This window comes from Prionailurus bengalensis, chromosome E1 (assembly GCF_016509475.1).
Source record: "Prionailurus bengalensis isolate Pbe53 chromosome E1, Fcat_Pben_1.1_paternal_pri, whole genome shotgun sequence".
Classification (NCBI taxonomy): domain Eukaryota; kingdom Metazoa; phylum Chordata; class Mammalia; order Carnivora; family Felidae; genus Prionailurus; species Prionailurus bengalensis.
In genome coordinates, this window is record NC_057347.1 from 46,049,764 (window position 1) to 46,066,249 (window position 16,486).

At 51.5% G+C, this 16,486-nt stretch overlaps 1 protein-coding gene across 1 annotated transcript in view; it reads right to left on the reverse strand.

Moving 5' to 3' along the window:
* Positions 1-911: 911 nt before the first annotated feature.
* The window catches only part of ERN1 (endoplasmic reticulum to nucleus signaling 1), an 80,293-nt gene continuing 64,718 nt past the window's right edge, over positions 912-16,486 (reverse strand). The window contains exons 12-22 of the mRNA XM_043584994.1: positions 15,954-16,145; positions 13,929-14,196; positions 13,114-13,204; positions 12,638-12,827; positions 11,768-11,867; positions 11,277-11,476; positions 10,662-10,809; positions 8,785-8,912; positions 6,534-6,657; positions 6,018-6,085; positions 912-5,475 (exon numbers count right to left, since the gene is read on the reverse strand). Of these exons, the coding sequence (XP_043440929.1) occupies positions 5,263-5,475; positions 6,018-6,085; positions 6,534-6,657; positions 8,785-8,912; positions 10,662-10,809; positions 11,277-11,476; positions 11,768-11,867; positions 12,638-12,827; positions 13,114-13,204; positions 13,929-14,196; positions 15,954-16,145 (1,722 nt within the window). The 3' untranslated portion in view covers positions 912-5,262. The remainder of the gene's footprint in view (positions 5,476-6,017; positions 6,086-6,533; positions 6,658-8,784; positions 8,913-10,661; positions 10,810-11,276; positions 11,477-11,767; positions 11,868-12,637; positions 12,828-13,113; positions 13,205-13,928; positions 14,197-15,953; positions 16,146-16,486) is intronic.

Below are 16,486 nucleotides of genomic sequence, written 5' to 3' on the forward strand. Positions count from 1 at the left end.
CCTCTCTCACTGCTCTCAGAGCCAGCTAAGGGTGCGACCAGTTGTCTGCCTCCCTGGCCTGGGCCAATTCAACACGTGGCCCCTGCCCTGGCTTAGCAGCTCCGTGGGGAATCCGAGAGCGGTCTGTGCTGTTGCATCAGATGGCAGAAGGCAGCGGCCAGGCGTCCACGGCATCCCGCAGCCCCCTCACACTTCCTGGGATTTGTCCACATCCGAGACCCAGAGCTTCGGAGGGAGGGTGTGTCCACGGTTCTCGGGGATGGTCCTGGGGTCCCACCGAGGCCGGGGGATGGGATGGTGGCAGGCAGAGCAGAAGGAGCCAGTCCCAGTGCATTGTGAGCGGTCCCTTTCCATGATGCAAGAGAAAGAGCAGCCTCCTCCGCTTTCACCAGACGGGATGGGGGGAGGAAAGCAGGAAGCACGCTGGCAGGATCCAAAGTTCCAACCAGACTGGCCGCTGGGCTCATTCCCTGGCGTGTGGGTAGACGGATTACGTGCGCCTGACATGCTCAGATCATGGCTTTCCCAGCACTGTGCTGGCCGTGACTGTAGTGGCTTTAATCCCTTCACGGGCTTTTCGGTCCAATACCCCATTCACTGTACACACACCCCAAACTTGCCATGGGGCAGTTTGGTCCCAGCCTGGCCAGCTTCCTGGAATTCAGCCCAAACCAATACTTTTGGGGACTCCCTGCAGGGTTTCAAGGAACGTTTTCCCGCAGCCTCCAAGGAGGACGTTCCGGCCCCCCCCGGCCCCTGCCGTGGATGCCGGCGGGCAACTGCGTCCCCCTACCCGCTGAGTCAGCCGCTCGCCTTCACCACCCAGACATCACACCCAGGAAGAGAGCTGGGAGTGGCCCCTTGCCTGAAGGTGAGGGTCAAGGTCAAGTCTTTAAGAAGATAAAATCAACTTCCAGATCTAAAACTACCTTTATTTGTCATTGGCGCAACATGAGACGCCATCATGAATCAGCAGAATTATAAAACTGTACAGGAGGTACAAAAATAGGCTGTTTAACTTAGATAATTACCCTCACATCAAGCTTTAAAAATACACATAAAAATTGTACAATCTGGCAGTTTATAAAATATAAAGCTAAAAAGAGGATTGTAGGTTCACAAAGAGGATTCTATCACACAATTAACACATACCCATTAAACAACCGTCCACAGAGAAGACACAATGGCACAGAATTTTCTTTAAAAAAAAAAAAATCACTTAAAAATGAAAATTTTTACCCTGACCAAATCATTCACCCTTTAATGACAAAACCACTGTGAGGCATCCATTCCGTGGAAGGATACAGTAGAACTTTTCCAGTTTTAAAATGGTCAGGGGTGTGTTGTCCAAAACAAATCTGATGTGCTTTCAAAGCAAGTGCAATTGTAACCGGGTATACGTCAGAGTAAAAATTAAATAAATATAAATAGGTTAAATAAATAGGTCATTGCAAAAGGAACACTACGTAAGGTCTGCATCTGAGAATGCCGCATGTTTGACTGGTAATGCTTTCTAGGTAAGTGGGGACTCCCCCGTCACAGCTTTTGGGATACTGAAAAGAAATACTGTACCCGCCGAACACACAGAGAGCACAGGGTGAAGCGAGCGGGGTGCGGGCTTTGGCCAGAAGCGTTAAGGCTGCTCCAGTGGTAGGCTCGTCGCAGATGCTTTCTTTGTGGTTGTCCAATGAAAACAGAAAGGGTTTACGCGCTCATACAAGAAACGGGAACCTGGGTTACTCATGGGAAATCACTGTTTCATAAAAGAAACAAAGTATGGGAAGAAGGGACACTTTGATTTAAGAGGTAATGGTCCAACCTTGGAAGGCGGAATTTGGGCCCATCCGTATGGGGCACCTGGTGACTCTCTCCTAGGAAAGACCAATGCCAAGCCATACTCAACTGAAAGGACTGCTCCGGGATGGTGAAGGCATCAGCAAGGAAAAGACACTGACACGTACAAAGAAAAGGGATTTCAGGAACTAAACGAGCAGAGAGAAAGCTAAAGAGAACTTAGAAGACTCTTTACAGGTGTGCCGTGTGCTTCCTCATCCAGCTCTTGGGGGGCAAAGAACCAGTCTACCCTCTGTGAGGACTTCAAGGCCAAGGATGCAATGAACAGGGCTGGAGAATGAAAGCAGTCTCGGGACATCCAGGCCTGGCCAGAGCGCGGCTTCTGAAGAGACAGCAGCTGAGAGGAGAAAGGCCTACGGGCCAGAGGCCCCCCCACAAGTGCGAGGGGGGCAGCCGGTTCATCTTTCATGGCAGTGAGAGAAACTGCAATGGGAAACAAGTCACATTCACACAAAACCTCACCAAAAGTTGACTCTGAGATAAACACCTTTCTTCTAGAGTTGGCAGAAAGAAAATACTTCGCTGGACCCACTAACCTGTGGATCTTCTAATATGTGCCAGAGTGAGGTCTCACCGGAAAGAACCGAGGATGACTATGGCATGGAGAGGGAGTGGGAGGGAGAGCCTGCCGTGCCCCGGGTTTTATGTCAGCCACTAGATGATTCAGTGACTTACCAAGGACACCAGTGATTCCCCAAAAGTGCAAGTGCTCTGATACGCTGAAGTCAAAAAGACTCAAGAAGCAACAGGAGAAATTCTGGCAGGTGCACCGAAGACAGATTCAACGCGAGGTTCAAGACAAGATTTAATGAGAGTGTCCCTGGGGTTCCTAACAGATGCGACTAAATTCTGTCGGAAAAAATGAAAGTAGCGTACTTCTAAAAAGTTAAACAGCCTTCTAGAAATCACACTAAAGATCAAATAGCTCAGCTGCTACGCGATGCACACGGCTGAAAAACCCTGTTCTAGCAAAAGACACCTTCCCGCTACGCTGAGCACAACAGGAAACCAGAATTCTACAGATTAGAACAAGATATAGCAGATGATGCCCAAGGTGTTTCCACGACAAGTGCCCACACAAGAGACCTCTTCAAACCACCCGAGGGACTGATGAGTGACCAGATTCCGAAAAGCGACGGACAGAAGGCCAACGGAACAGACTTGACCAGATCAGACGGGTTCTGGGTCACAGGCAGCTTTAAGAAAGAAGAAGTGTGAACAGCAAATGAATGCCCTTGCCCACCCTCTGGCTTTTCCGGGAGCACTGGTGCTTACTTTCTGCTTACTTTCTTACTTTCTCTCTCACTCCACGCTCTTTAAAAAGCAGAGGTTTTGCCTATCTTGTTTACCTCTGCATCCCCAGCACCCAGGATCCTGCCTGGCTCACACAGTGACTACTCAAAATAAAATACATCGAATACAGGAGTCTGAGAAAGGTGGGTGGTTAGAAATGAAGGTGATAAAGAGAAAAGGCATTTAAAAAACAGCCGTCCTGGAGACAAGGTGGGCCCAGATAGGGAGAGGACACAAACCCTGGGCAGCCAGAAGTGACCTGACTACTCCCCCCAGGACACTGTTCAGCCATGAGACCAAAGCAGGCCAGGTCCCGGCAGCACAGAGAGCCAACGGCCCTGTTCGTCCCTTGTGGCACCTTCTCCACCTGACTGCCTGGCAGGCCATCACCACTCAGGCCCGGCTGTGAAGTGACCAACCACAGAGCCATACAGACAATGGTGCGGGTGCATCAGAGCAGGGAGAGGAGAGGCGTCTGGCCGTGTTCCTGAAAAACGGGAAGTATGGCAGAAGATACCACGACGTCAGCCAAAAACGCCAGGGTTCCAAGGTATCAATGAGGTAACTGATGAGGTTTAAAGACGCAGGATAATGCTAATTTAAGAAAAAAAGTGACTTCAGGCATTATGAAAGGGAACTGAATTCGACGAAGGCAGAAGGCCCTCATACAAATCCATCAGCAAGCACGTCACAGAAGAAACAGTGAGTTCTCGGTCCATCAGTACACCCTCGCTCCTGAGTCTCGGAGGTCGGTCGCCAGCACTGAAGGCAGCGTGATGATGTGCTCACCCAGCTGGACAAAGGACACGGGAGACATCTCCTTACTTCGTACCCTAATCTCACTTAACTGCTAAGGCTCTCGGTAGAGAAAAGACAGAGGAATTTTTGACTGAAACTAAAGTTAAAAATTAAACTAGTTTTAGCAAAAAAAGATGGTATGGACATAATGTAGAGAATATCACTTCGAAGCTGTTTAATGGATGTATATAGCCTTGCTCTAATGTTTTACTCCTCAGCAGTAGAGCACGTTCTGAACACGAACGCTCTTTCTGGAGGGGATGGAGACTTTTGGTGCCACACAAAAGAGAAAGTGTGCTATAGATCTTGCATTTAGCTTCTTCACAAGTAAACTTCAAGTTCAGCTTACCTATGCTAACGCAGCATTCTACAGTATGTTCAAAAGTTATTAAAATCTGCCAGGAGAAACATAAAAACCTGCCCACGAAGCAAGTGGTGACCCTGGCCTTGGCTCCGCCCCCCTGGCCCGTCCTGCCGGGTCCAGGGATGGGGGAACCTCATTGCCCACCTGCTGGCCCAGGGCTCTCCCAGGGTGGCTGAGAGGGTCCTATTTGGCCTGCTCTCGCCTGGGTGCTGCTCTTCGTGATGGGGAACTTACCACCCCTCGCCCCCAAATGCTCCTAAGCACCCCCTTAAATCCACCAAAGGCCACTGGGGCATGTGGTGCTGATCTGTCCCAATGCCACGCCCCACACTCCAGACTCTTTGCTGCCCCCAGGGAACACTGGTTATAGTGACCTGGGAGGCTTTGGGCACGTTCACGATGAGCGAGGCATCTGTGATACCCGGGGAACGACACCCTCTGAACGTCTTCTTCCTCCTTAGCGCCGCTCACCTCTGGAGCCCCACTCCGAGCAGAGGCTGCACTGAGTGCGTCTCAGCCTAGCTGGTCGAGGAGAGAGATGCTCCTGGTCCTGCCTGTAGGCGAAACGTAGCACTCCCTCCTCTCTCTTCCTCATAGGCCGACATCAAACAGGAAGTTTACAGACAAGTGTAAGTCTGAAGCACGTGTGTCCACGAGGAGGTGGAGGATGCCTCCTTCGCTGCCTCTGCGATGGGCCCTCCTCGGCAGAGGACCCCCGAATGTAAAGCTTTCATGGCCAACAGCTTCCCAGCATCCTACAGGCCAAGGCGGGGGGGGGGTCGTGTTCCCCACTTCCTGGGGTGAGCATCATCTTCTGCTGGCTGTAGAGCAGGCTCAAGGCACTTGGTTTGGGGGCCTGGTCTCCCTGCTAAGCCGGGAGGCATCAGGCTCGGGCTGGTAGAGACCAGGCCCTCAGTCACAGCTGGGGCCACCAGAACGGCGGCCACCCTGGCTCAAAGGGCGTCTGGAGTCACGGGGGGCCGGAGCTCTGGGGGCTCGTGGAAGTAGTAAGGCTGGAAGAGCCTCTCGTGGCTGCAGGGCTCCATGGCCCGGTAGGTGTGGGGGAGGAGGTGGGGGAAGCGGGACGTGAAGTAGCGCACAAAGTCGTCGGGGAGAGAGCCCAGCGTCTCCCGCACCTCCGCAGGGAGCTCCCGGTAGTGGTGCTTCTGCAAACAGGGCGGACACACAGACACGGCGGTTAGCAGCTGGGAAGCTGGGAAACACCGCTAAAAGACCCTCTCACTATCCAAGGAAGACAGGAGGTTAGCTGGTTTTCTGAAAGGAGAAAAGGCTTATGCACCCAACAGTCCATCTGTTTATCTTACTTGCTTCCCCTCACTCAGGAGGGGGCCTCAGAGCTGGGCCTGGCCCGGTGCTGTGAAGGCGGGAGGGAGCTTCCCTACCAGAGTGGCCCGCGGGCCAGGCCTGCGTGGGAAGGTCTCCATTAAGGGAGTTTATACGGCGGCGCTGTATCAGGCAGGCACAGGGCATACAAAAGTCACCACAGACAACAGCAGCATCAGAGAGCCTGCTTCCCAGAGCGGAACTCCTCACAACATCCCTGAAGAGACAACCCGTCCGAGGCAACACAGAAGAGCCTCTGCGAGGTCAGGATTCTAGTATGAATGGAAGGACCCAGAGGACAGAAAGGAGGAGGAGGGTGGTTGTACCCGGGCTGCTGGCCTCATCTGGGGTTCACCCCCCTTACCTTGTTTCTCATGGCTCGGAGCAGGTCGCGGACAGAGCCACCTTTATAGGTTCTGAATTTACGCAGATCTAGGGGAAAAAACAAGGACTACAATGTAACAAACACATTTCAAAAGGAAAGGACTGCTGGGGTTCCCCGGGATTAAGCGATCAGACTGAGACGCGACATAACTCTGCCATACTTGTGACTGACAGGAGTGTGTCCCCCAGAGTGAACCCGAGGGCAGTGGCAGTCTGAATTCTGCCTCCTGGTTGCACCCACAACCGGGAATAACCAGTGAGGGCAGGGCACCCATCACTCACCTGTCACCCTAAGGGACATGAAACCCACGTCAGTGTAAAGGTCTGATTTGTGCCCAAACCCCAGAGGACACACCCACAAAAGCCTCAACCCTGCGAGGGGGATTTGGAGCCCAAACAGCCTGGAGTTGCCAATTCCACGTTCACTTCCTAGAAACGGCTGCTGCTCTTGAAACGCGTCTGCCAACATCTGCCGTCAGGGCCTCGGCACGGTCACCTGTCTGCAGGGGGACGGTGATGTTCTCTCTCCAGTCTGTCTTCACCACGGCTCTCCCACCTCGCTCCAGCTGCTTCACTATCGGGCCGTCCAGGGATTCCTTTTCTATTCGGTCACTCACGTCCTATGAGGGTGACAAGGGCAGCAGGTGACGGTCAGTGTGCAGAGAAGCAGAAGCTGGAGGAGTGAAACACCAGGTCACGGAACGGTCACTGCCCCGCAAGCCCCAGGCCCAGACTGAAGTCTGCCCCAGAACCGGCAGCGAGCATCCTGTCTCTGTCCCCTCACGATCCATTCACTTCTCCCCCGTGAGCAGCCGTGTCTGGGGTTCACAGGGGAGAGGCCCACACGGACATCTCCGTGACAGAGACGTGTCACACCTCTCCACAAACCCTAACGCCTCACCCACGTGTCACCCATGTGCACACACACGACGTGCCACACGGAGCCCCTGTGTGCAACCTGTGTTCATCAACGGACAACAAGCACCACCACCACCACCAGAGCTCAATTCTGATTTGCATCTTGCACTTTTCCGCCACCCAGGGCAACGGGACAAGCGCAAATCTAGGACTGGCCATCAGTCCTCATGCAAACAATTAGAGAAGACAGATGAAGCCCTCTTGTAGAGGGAGAGAGCTGCTGACAAGAGTGTGGGCTGCAGAGGCCCTGGCCCGTGTTTGAGGGACACAGCCTGGGCACGAGCTCCAACAGCCGAGAAAACAGAGCGGCGAGCCCCACACACGTTAACGCCGCACCGCCTCACTGGCCATGGTCTCTTTCTTCTCTGATGAAGATGGAGCCTGGCTGGCCGACTCTCGGACTTGTACCTGCCATGGGCAAGCCTTGGAGGGACAGCTTCTGCAAAGCGGGTAGAGCTGGTCAATACAACGGAAGCCTGGTGTGTTCACAAGACATGGGACTTGGCAAAACTTAAGAGTTTCAATCCTAACCCACAGAGGGGTGGAGGTCCCTTTCTGTGAGCTTTATTCCTGCCCTACATCTGCTCATCATCAAAGGAACCTGGCTAGTTTTCAGAAGTCCCTGCAGGACAAGTGACCTCAGAACTCAAAGGTTATGACCTGTGCGACACAGAGAACGAGCCTGATGTTATCCACACTCACTGCTGCCATGGAGAAGGGCACGAAACCCTCCCCTTCCCAATCCATCCAAACAGTGACTAAGCATCTGCCACGTGCCAGGCTATGTCCTGGGCAGTGGGGACACAGCAACGAATCCAGAAACCAACCACTCCTGCCCTCAAGGCGCTTACATGTTGGGAGTTACACCAGAACCAAAGCTCTAGTCAGACTCCAGGACACTTTGATGATCACTCCTAAACCCAAGCTCCCCTCCGATCCAGGCCCAGGAGGAAAAGCACTGCCCGCGTGTGCCTGCTTCTCAGAGCTGGTGTGCTGGGTAGGATGTGTCTGGATTGAGCCATGCTGATCTGACCCCAGAAGGCTCGACTACAAAGCCTTCACACAGCCAAACCACTGAAGGAGCTCACAGCTACTGATCCTACAACTTAACATCTCAGAATCCACCTTAAGCAAAGAGATCTGGGCAAAGACTGAGTTAAAAAGGATAGAAAGAGCCCAATGTAAGTAAACGTTTAGATTTATGAGACTTGAATGAAATACGATGCCTATGATTTGCTTCGAAGTAATCGGGTGGAGGGTGGTGGAGAGAGAGCAGAGTTTCAGGTAGTAATTGCTGGAGCTGGCTGATGGGTAAATGGGAGTTCATTATAGTATTCCCTCCACTTTTGTGTGTATTTGAAAGTTCCCAGAATATAGCATATGACAGAGCACTAGAGTCATTAAAGTTTTAGAACTTTAACATGAAGAAAGATTATGTTAAAATTCTAAAGATCATATTAATACAGTACTATTAATACTGTAATAAAATACTAAATTAAAATATTATGTACTGTAAAAAAAAAAAGAAGATACAAAATTGTATATACGGTTTGATCCTAATCACATTTTTATCTATATGAAAAAAGTATGTTAAAATGTCAACCATGCTTATCTCTTGGTTATGGGATTAGGAGCCATTTGTTTTTTGTTTTTTGTTTTTTGTATTTTATGTTATGTTATGTTATGTTATGTTATGTTATGTTATGTTATTTTATTTTATTTTATTTTATTTTATGTTATTTTATTTTGCCTTTTGCTGTACTTTCAAAATCTGGAAGAAGTTAAATGAAGACTTTTGATAAGAAACAAACCACAAACAAGAGATGTACCTGGAAGAACTGGAGCTGCTTTTCCAGGCTCCAGAAGAACGGGTGCTTCAGCACATGCTTCGCAGAGGGGCGTTTCTGAGGATCCATTGCGATCATCTTCTCTATTAATTCCCGGGCAATGACGTCTTCTACAGAGGAGGAAAATAAACAAGTAACTGATTATCACCGGCCCACAGCCACCATGAAATACTCAAACCTTAACAGTGCATGTGCCTTTTGATTCAAGATTCTACTGACACAACCTCACTCCAATAGCGTAATTAAGAACTTGCACAAGCTTCAGCTGATAAGGGGAGTCCTCACCACACAGTCTGTGAAAAGAAGTAATTGGAAATACCCACTGTTGGAGGCTTTGGTAACACTGCCTCCACGTACTGGGCTGTGCTATTAGAACGATGCCCTGGTAAGGGGTATCTGGGTGGCTCGTTGGTTGAGGGTCTGACTTCGGCTCAGGTCACGATCTCATAGTTCATGAGTTTGAGCCCCGTGTCAGGCTCTGTGCTGACAGCTCAGAGCCTGAAACCTGCTTCGGATTCTCTGTCTCCCGCTCTCTCTCAAAAATAAATAAACAAGAAAAAAAAAATGTTAAAAAAAAACGATGCCCTGGTGGAATACCTATCAACTTGGAGAGATATTCAAGATGATGTTAAAAAAACAAGCATGCCAACTATCAACAATAGCCAAAGTATGGAAAGAGCCCAAATGTCCATCGATGGGTGGATGGATAAAGAAGATGTGGTATATATATACACAATGGAGTTATTACTCGGCAATCAAAAAGCATCAAAGCTTTCCATTTGCAACCACGTGGATGGAACTAGAAGGTATTATGCTAAGCGAAATAGAGAAAAACAAATATCATATAACTTCACTTATATGAGGACTTTAAGACACAGAACAGATGAACACAAGGGAGGGGAAGCAAAAATAATACAAAAACAGGGAGGGGGACAAAACATAAGAGACTCTTAAATATGGAGAACAAACAGAGGGTTACTGGAGGGGTTGTGGGAGGGGGGATGGGCTGAATGAGTAAGGGGCATTAAGGAATCTACCCCTGAATCATTGTTGCACTATATGCTAACTTGGATGTAAACTAAAAATAAATCAATAAATTAAAAAAAAAAACAATTATCCATAAAAAAGAACAAAATAAAAATAAAGGCATGTAAGAAAAAAAAAGCATGCCAAAAAAGAGTATGTACTATTTATTTTACAAAAGTATGCGTATCTATCTAAATACGTGATTGGAATAAGATATACAAAAGTATTAACAGCAGGAATTCATCACTGTGTAATGGGATTATGGATCTTTTATGCTAATCTGTTTTTTCTACAAGGAATAAGAAAAATTAATGCAAAACAGTGAGTTAGTTTTACATTTTTTAAAAAGGTGGCACTGGGTGTCACGGGCCAATTTTAACACAGGAAACGCTGAAGTCAGGAAAAAAGACCTGTCGCCCCTGCATCCAGAGAGCAAGACCCAGCTGTCTGCACCCCCGCCCAGCCACACCCCCTGATCACCGGCCTGCACACGAGTTTATGGAGCACGGACGACTGTCCTGAATGTCAGTGCAGGAAGAGACTATTAAATGCTCACAAGCCACAAGCTGGAAAATAGAGGTCCTTGCCCAGGTCACACAGGTAACTGGGGGACCTGAAGAAACCTCAGAGCTGTGTGCCTTCAGGAGGAGATGCTCCAAAGACAACCCAACCTTCTACCAGCTTTGGAGTGAATCATCGATGCACTGAGCCCCACAGGGCCAGCAGTTGGAAAGAAGGGCCTCTGGAAGCACAGGGCTGGCGCGCCCTCCCAGGGCTCAGGGGCCACGTGGTCAGCCGGAGCGGCTCCTGACCGTCCTCTGCCACCCACTCACCGTGCTTCTCCGGGTGTAAGCAGTCGAGGCTGTAGGCGCCCAGGAGGATGTTGGCCTGCCGCTGCAGGGACTTGCCAAAAGGGTGGCTGCCCTCAGATATCACGTAGTAAAAGACACAGCCCGCAGAGAAGATGTCCACTGTGTAGGTCTGAAAAGAGAGACGCAGGGTGTGAGAGGCTTCTGGAAAATTCTCATCCTCACTGAGAAGCAGCAAGGACAGGAGTGCTGCTGTTGCTTCTACCACCTTGAAGGGTCCCGGGAGACTGGACTGGCACGCCGGAAGTGCCCAGAGCAGCGCTGGCACCCGCAGGGGCTGCATGAGGGTCGGTGTTTGCAGTGGAACGTGGGCTCTAGAGCCGACTGGCTGGGGTTGGAAGTGACTGAAAAGTAGGGGGGAGACACGGACAACTGCCCACACTTGCCCCATTCACTTGTCTGAACACGAGACCACATGGAAAACGCCAGCAGCATGCTATTCACACAGAAGCTCTTTGATAAAGAACTGTCATGTTCCAGCTACGTGCGCCGCAGCCCCCAAGTCTTGAATGCAGAGGCTCTCGTCCCCGAAGATGCGAGAGGCTGGCAGTTTTCCCCAGAGCTGCTCCCTCTACTCACGGGATTGTCCTTACAGTCCTCGCTCAGCATCTCCGGAGCGATCCAGCCTTCTGTGCCAGGCACTCCTGAGCGGCGGCTGAAACTGTGCCTGCCCACAGCCAGCTTCTTGCAGAGGCCAAAGTCAGAGATCATGGCCTTGATCCTGCCATGTGCGTTGGGCATGGACAGGAGAATGTTGTGGGGCTTCAGGTCTCTGTGAACTAATAGAAAACTCCAGATCAGTCTGGTATTTACCAGTGGCATCGGGCCTCCTCCTGCGGCGGGGAGTGCACTCTTCACGGACTCCCAGCGGGCCCACCAGACCTCTAAGGGTTTTCTCGTTTGCAGCTGTGAAAGATTCCTCCTCAAATTCTTATTCTCAAAAGGCCACCTAAAAACCCCACAGGCACACCAGTGATGACACTGAGATTCTCAGCAGAGGCAAGGACCCCTCCCCAGCAAGGGAGCTCCCCACCGGGCCGCGGCTGGTAAATACAGGGGAAGCTTCTCACCAATGTTGAGGGAGTGCAAATGGGCCAGGCCCGAGGTGGTCTGCTGCAGCAAGGTGATGGGCTCCAGGCCGAGGTGGGCGAAGTCCTTCTGCTCCACGTACTGCAAGAGACACACGACAGCCAGGTCACACACACGGCCCTTGGGGACAGACCCCTCCACACAGCACTTTTTTTCTCTAAGTGATTCAATTTTATTCAGGAAAGTCCTGCCTGCAACTTTTTGCCTTAATTAATGTTTGGGATTAGGTTGGCTCATTTTCTCTGATCCTATTTTAAGAAAGAAACGGGAAGTTGTACTGACCACACTCTATGTCCAAATCCACATTTGCTCACGGACTTTCTCTGGCAGCCGTAGGCCAACTTAAAAGTTCCAGCTGACTCGTGTATGGTGAGAAAGGTAAGAAAGCAAGGAACTCAATTTCACTGCCTCCTACAGGCAAACCTGCAGGTGACTGATACTGACATAGTGTCACGTGAGCCTGGAGACTGAGCAAAAGGAGTTCGCTGGATGGTCTCAACGACCTGACTCCTCAACCAGCATCCTCCAAGCCCAGAGCAGCCCTAACCCACGGGGAGAACAACTGCCGGGTTTCCTGGAGGCAGAGGGACAGGGATACTAACTGTAACCAAAGACCATCCCACCCAACTGAAGCTGAGGTGATAAAAATACTCTCCAACCGGTTTGTGGTTACGTGGGTGTGAGCCCGTCACATGCACCAACTGTTCATTTACGTGAGTGTGCTGTGTTGTAACTTCAGTAAAGTGAATACAGAGAAATAAAGGGAAAAGAAATCACAGTCTCTCGTGCCACCTGCCTCCAGGAGCAGGGAGGCCGCAGGACGAAGGCAAAGCGGCCCCGGGGGCACCCACCTCCTGCAGGGTGGCCGCACACAGCTCGATGGCAATGTACTGGAACTGCCGGTCCCTCTCCGTGCAGAAGTAACGAATCACGTTGGGGTGCTCGTCTGATTCCCGAAGCAGCTGGACCTCACGGTCCGCGAAACTGAAACACTCGGGGAGGATCCTCTTGACGGCCACGTCGCGGTTGTCGAACATGCCCCTGAGGACAAGGATCACAGGTTGGTTTGGGGGGGGGGGGGGGCGAGCCAGGCTGTGGAAATGGGAGACCCGCAGACCCATGGTGCTCCTTCTGCGATGCGGCAGCCACCCCGGGAGCCTCGTAGCCCCTGACCGACCACCATGCGGCCAGCACTTCTTCCCTGGAGGTGAAGTCCTCCGTCTTGGCCACCACCGTGACCCTGCGGCACCCCCCAGCCTGGCGTGCCACCTGCAGGCCGACAGACCTGGACGTGAGGGCAAGTCACAGAGCTCTCCAATCCACTCACCGGTACACAATCGTGCCCTCAGCTCCGTGGCCCAGCACGTCCTTGGGACAGAATGAGATCTTCCCAACAATCACCATGCTGGTTTCCTCATCTGGGACAAAACAGGAAGAAGTTGTTTTAAGCAAACCTAACCTGAAACACCTTGAGGCTAGAAAGGAAGCAGCGTCCTGAGCCCAGGTTCAGAGATGGGATCTCACAGGCTCTAGGTTCCCAGTCCCTGGTAACAAGTGCCCGCAGGGCATTGACACCCAGGGCTGCCACCTCCCCCGCCTCCTGCCCTCTGTTCCTGCCTTTACATTATTATCAGAAGACAGGGCTTCTCCACAGACCCGCCTACGATTTGAGCCTGGAGCCTCCAGGCAGTGGATGTGCAATGAAGAGACCAGGGGTGGCCTGGCCTGGGGCTCAGGTCTCGTACACTAGCTCTGTATCCATCCCCTCAGAACATCGGCCCTGACAACCGGCCCGAGCCCACTTCCCAGAGGAACCGGGATCAACAGTCACACTTGGCCACGGACTGGCTGCAGGAACTCCCCCAAGCCAGATGCCCAGGGCACCTCTGGTCAGCAGCAACTGCCAGCCCTTATGGGGCAAGATGGCAGGAGGACAAGGGGGACCCCAAAAGGCCCCCTGAGTGGGAGAGGCCCGGATGGCACGCAAGCCTGGCCCCCAGAGTGAGAGGGACCTAGGTGAGAACACGGTGAGCCCTTAGAAACGACACTTCACAGTCCCACGGAGACTCCCCCGGAGAACATGCCTCTCAGGTTGTGTTCAAATGAAAGAGAAAACAGCACCAAAACGGCAACTCGCTTTACCTTCATCGTCCTGCTCCAGGAAGGGGCTGGCACCAGCCCTGGAGGCAGAGCCACTGGAGTGGAGCGAGTGGTTGGAGGCTCTGGGGGATGTGCTGGGGCTGCTGGTGCCCGAGCTCTCTGAGTACAGGCCGGACGAGTCCAGGAGCTCAGCATCCTGAGCCCCGTCTCCAGGGGGATGGAAGGGCAGCTGCTGCTGTTGCAGGAGCTGGATTTTCTCTAGTTCCTTCTGGAACTGCTGGTGCTGGAGCTGCTGCTGCTGATGCATGCTCTGGGGAGAGAAACGCACATCCAGACACGTGCAGCCCACTCCCCCGGGGACAGAGAGAGGCTGGAAGGGTGAGGCTCCCTGCGGCAGAGGAAGCAGGTGCGCTGCCCAAGGGGTGGGGGGCGGGACGAGACCAGTGAGAAGGCACAGGAGGAGGGATAGGGTGGTTGGAAGACTCGAGCGCTTCTCGCCAGTTAGGAGTTCCCAGGACAGCCCACGCCCCCTGCTGGCCGGGCCCGACAGGGGCGGGAGAGGGGACTGAGACGTAGGTGGAGGCTGGGCCAGATGAAGGGGGCTCCATTTAAGTCTAAAATCCTGGGGCTTTCACGGAAGTCTGGGAGTGGTTGCAAAAATGAAACCAAAGAGGAAGAATGGTTATGCCCCATAGCTTGGAGCATGGTGGACACAGGCAGCTCCAGGCTTGCCGTCCACTACGGCTGTGCACTTGACAGAGGCGAGTGCACAGATGGCCACCGACCAGGCAGAGGAAGCAGCGGGGGCTCGGAACCTCGCTGCCATCTTCCCGCGGCCACACAGCCAGAACGTGGCTGAAATGTGGCGCCTGGCCATGGCCCCACTCCAGCCCCATTTCATCAAGCTGCCCTCCCCATACCCCACACTCTTCTCTCTGTTCCGAGAAATTCTTTGTCATAATTTGAAGCAGCAGTGAGCCATGATTGTACCGCCTGCGTGGGAAGGGGACCGAAGGGATGGGTGTGAAGCCAACACCCCCTGGGAGTTTTCTGGTTCTCGTGTACACCCCCCCACACACTCTCTCTCTCTCTCTCTCTCTCTGAACTTGGGTTCAAATCTATCACCGGCTGACTAACCCTGGGAAAGTTATTTAACTTCCCAGAGCCTGGCTTCTTCATTTGTGGGCAGGGCACAGTAATAATGACCTCGCAGGACTGTGTGAGGTAAAATAGAAAACAGTGTGGGTGGAGTGGACCCATCTGTACCAATGGAAGGGTCTGTCATCGCCATTCCTGCAGGGGACATGAGCTTCCTGGGCACTAGTATTCCCAGGTGATGACACTTCAATGCTCTGAGCAACTCGAAAAAGGAATATTCTTCTACAAGGTTTTATCCAACCCACAACATATTCAACCATGTAAATTTAGCTCGTTCATTTCCAACTAGATAGTGCAAGGGGTGCTGCCGTTTTCACTCGTGCTAGTGTCTCTAAGAGGCAGTTTGTAAGGGAGGAAAGTTAAGTGGATTTTCATCTATTAGGACTATTCTCAAAAAGGGAAATAGTTAACTTTGGGTGGCTCAGTCGGTTAAGCGTCCCAACTCTTGGTTTCGGCTCAGGTCACGATCTCACGGATTCATGAGTTTGAACCCCACGTCAGGCTCTGTGCTGACAGTGAGGAGCCTGCTTGGGATTCTTTCTCTCCTCCTCTCTCTCTCTCTCTGCTCCTCTCCTGCTCACGCTGTCTCTGTCTCTCTCAAAGATAAATAAATAAACTTTAAGAAGGACTTCCTTCTCTTAAAACAAAAATAAAAACAAACAAAAAAACCCTAAAATGATCTGCAAGCAAGGTTTACGAATCAGCTTTTACAATGAGTTAACTCTGAGACATAGGTAAAAAAAATTTCCTGAGAAGCTAGTGTCTCTTTGATTACAATGTTTCTGAAGAGAAGCACATACTTACTCTTAAATGTGAAAGGAAACATATCTGCTCGTTTGTCATGAACATCAGGTGACCAGCACAGTTCAAAAACATACAGGAAGGCAAAGGGAAGGGGCCGAGCTTTACCAAGGGGTAGGTGATGATGAAGGCCACCCAGCCGATGAGCAGGAAGGTGCTCAGGATGATGGTGGCTATGTCCTTCAGCACAGAGTCCACGGGGGCCTCGGGCTTAGCGGGGGCATGCTCGAACTTCTCCTCCACCTCCTGTGAAACGGCGGTGGGCGCGTTTTCTGAAGTCTGCTCGACCAGGTTGATAACCTTGTGTGGGACAGAGGGACTATGTCACTGCAGAATTTCTAGCCAGATACAAAATGGCCAAACAGTCAAGAGTAGTCATGACTACTTACCAGGAATGACCCCCACCGTAAAATGTGTTGTTTTTTTTTTTAAAGCTCATCAAAGATCACAAAGCCAAACAATCGCTGCCTTTATCAAAGTGACTGCCCTGAGACGCCATGCTTTATTGTAGTGACTGTATCAGTACTGAGAAACAGTTCTAACAGCAGTACTTTTGGAAATGGCTTCAGATCCCATATTCTTTTGAAAAGCCTTACTGAAGGCAGAGACTTCCTCCTTTGATGGTAGATTTGATAACTGGG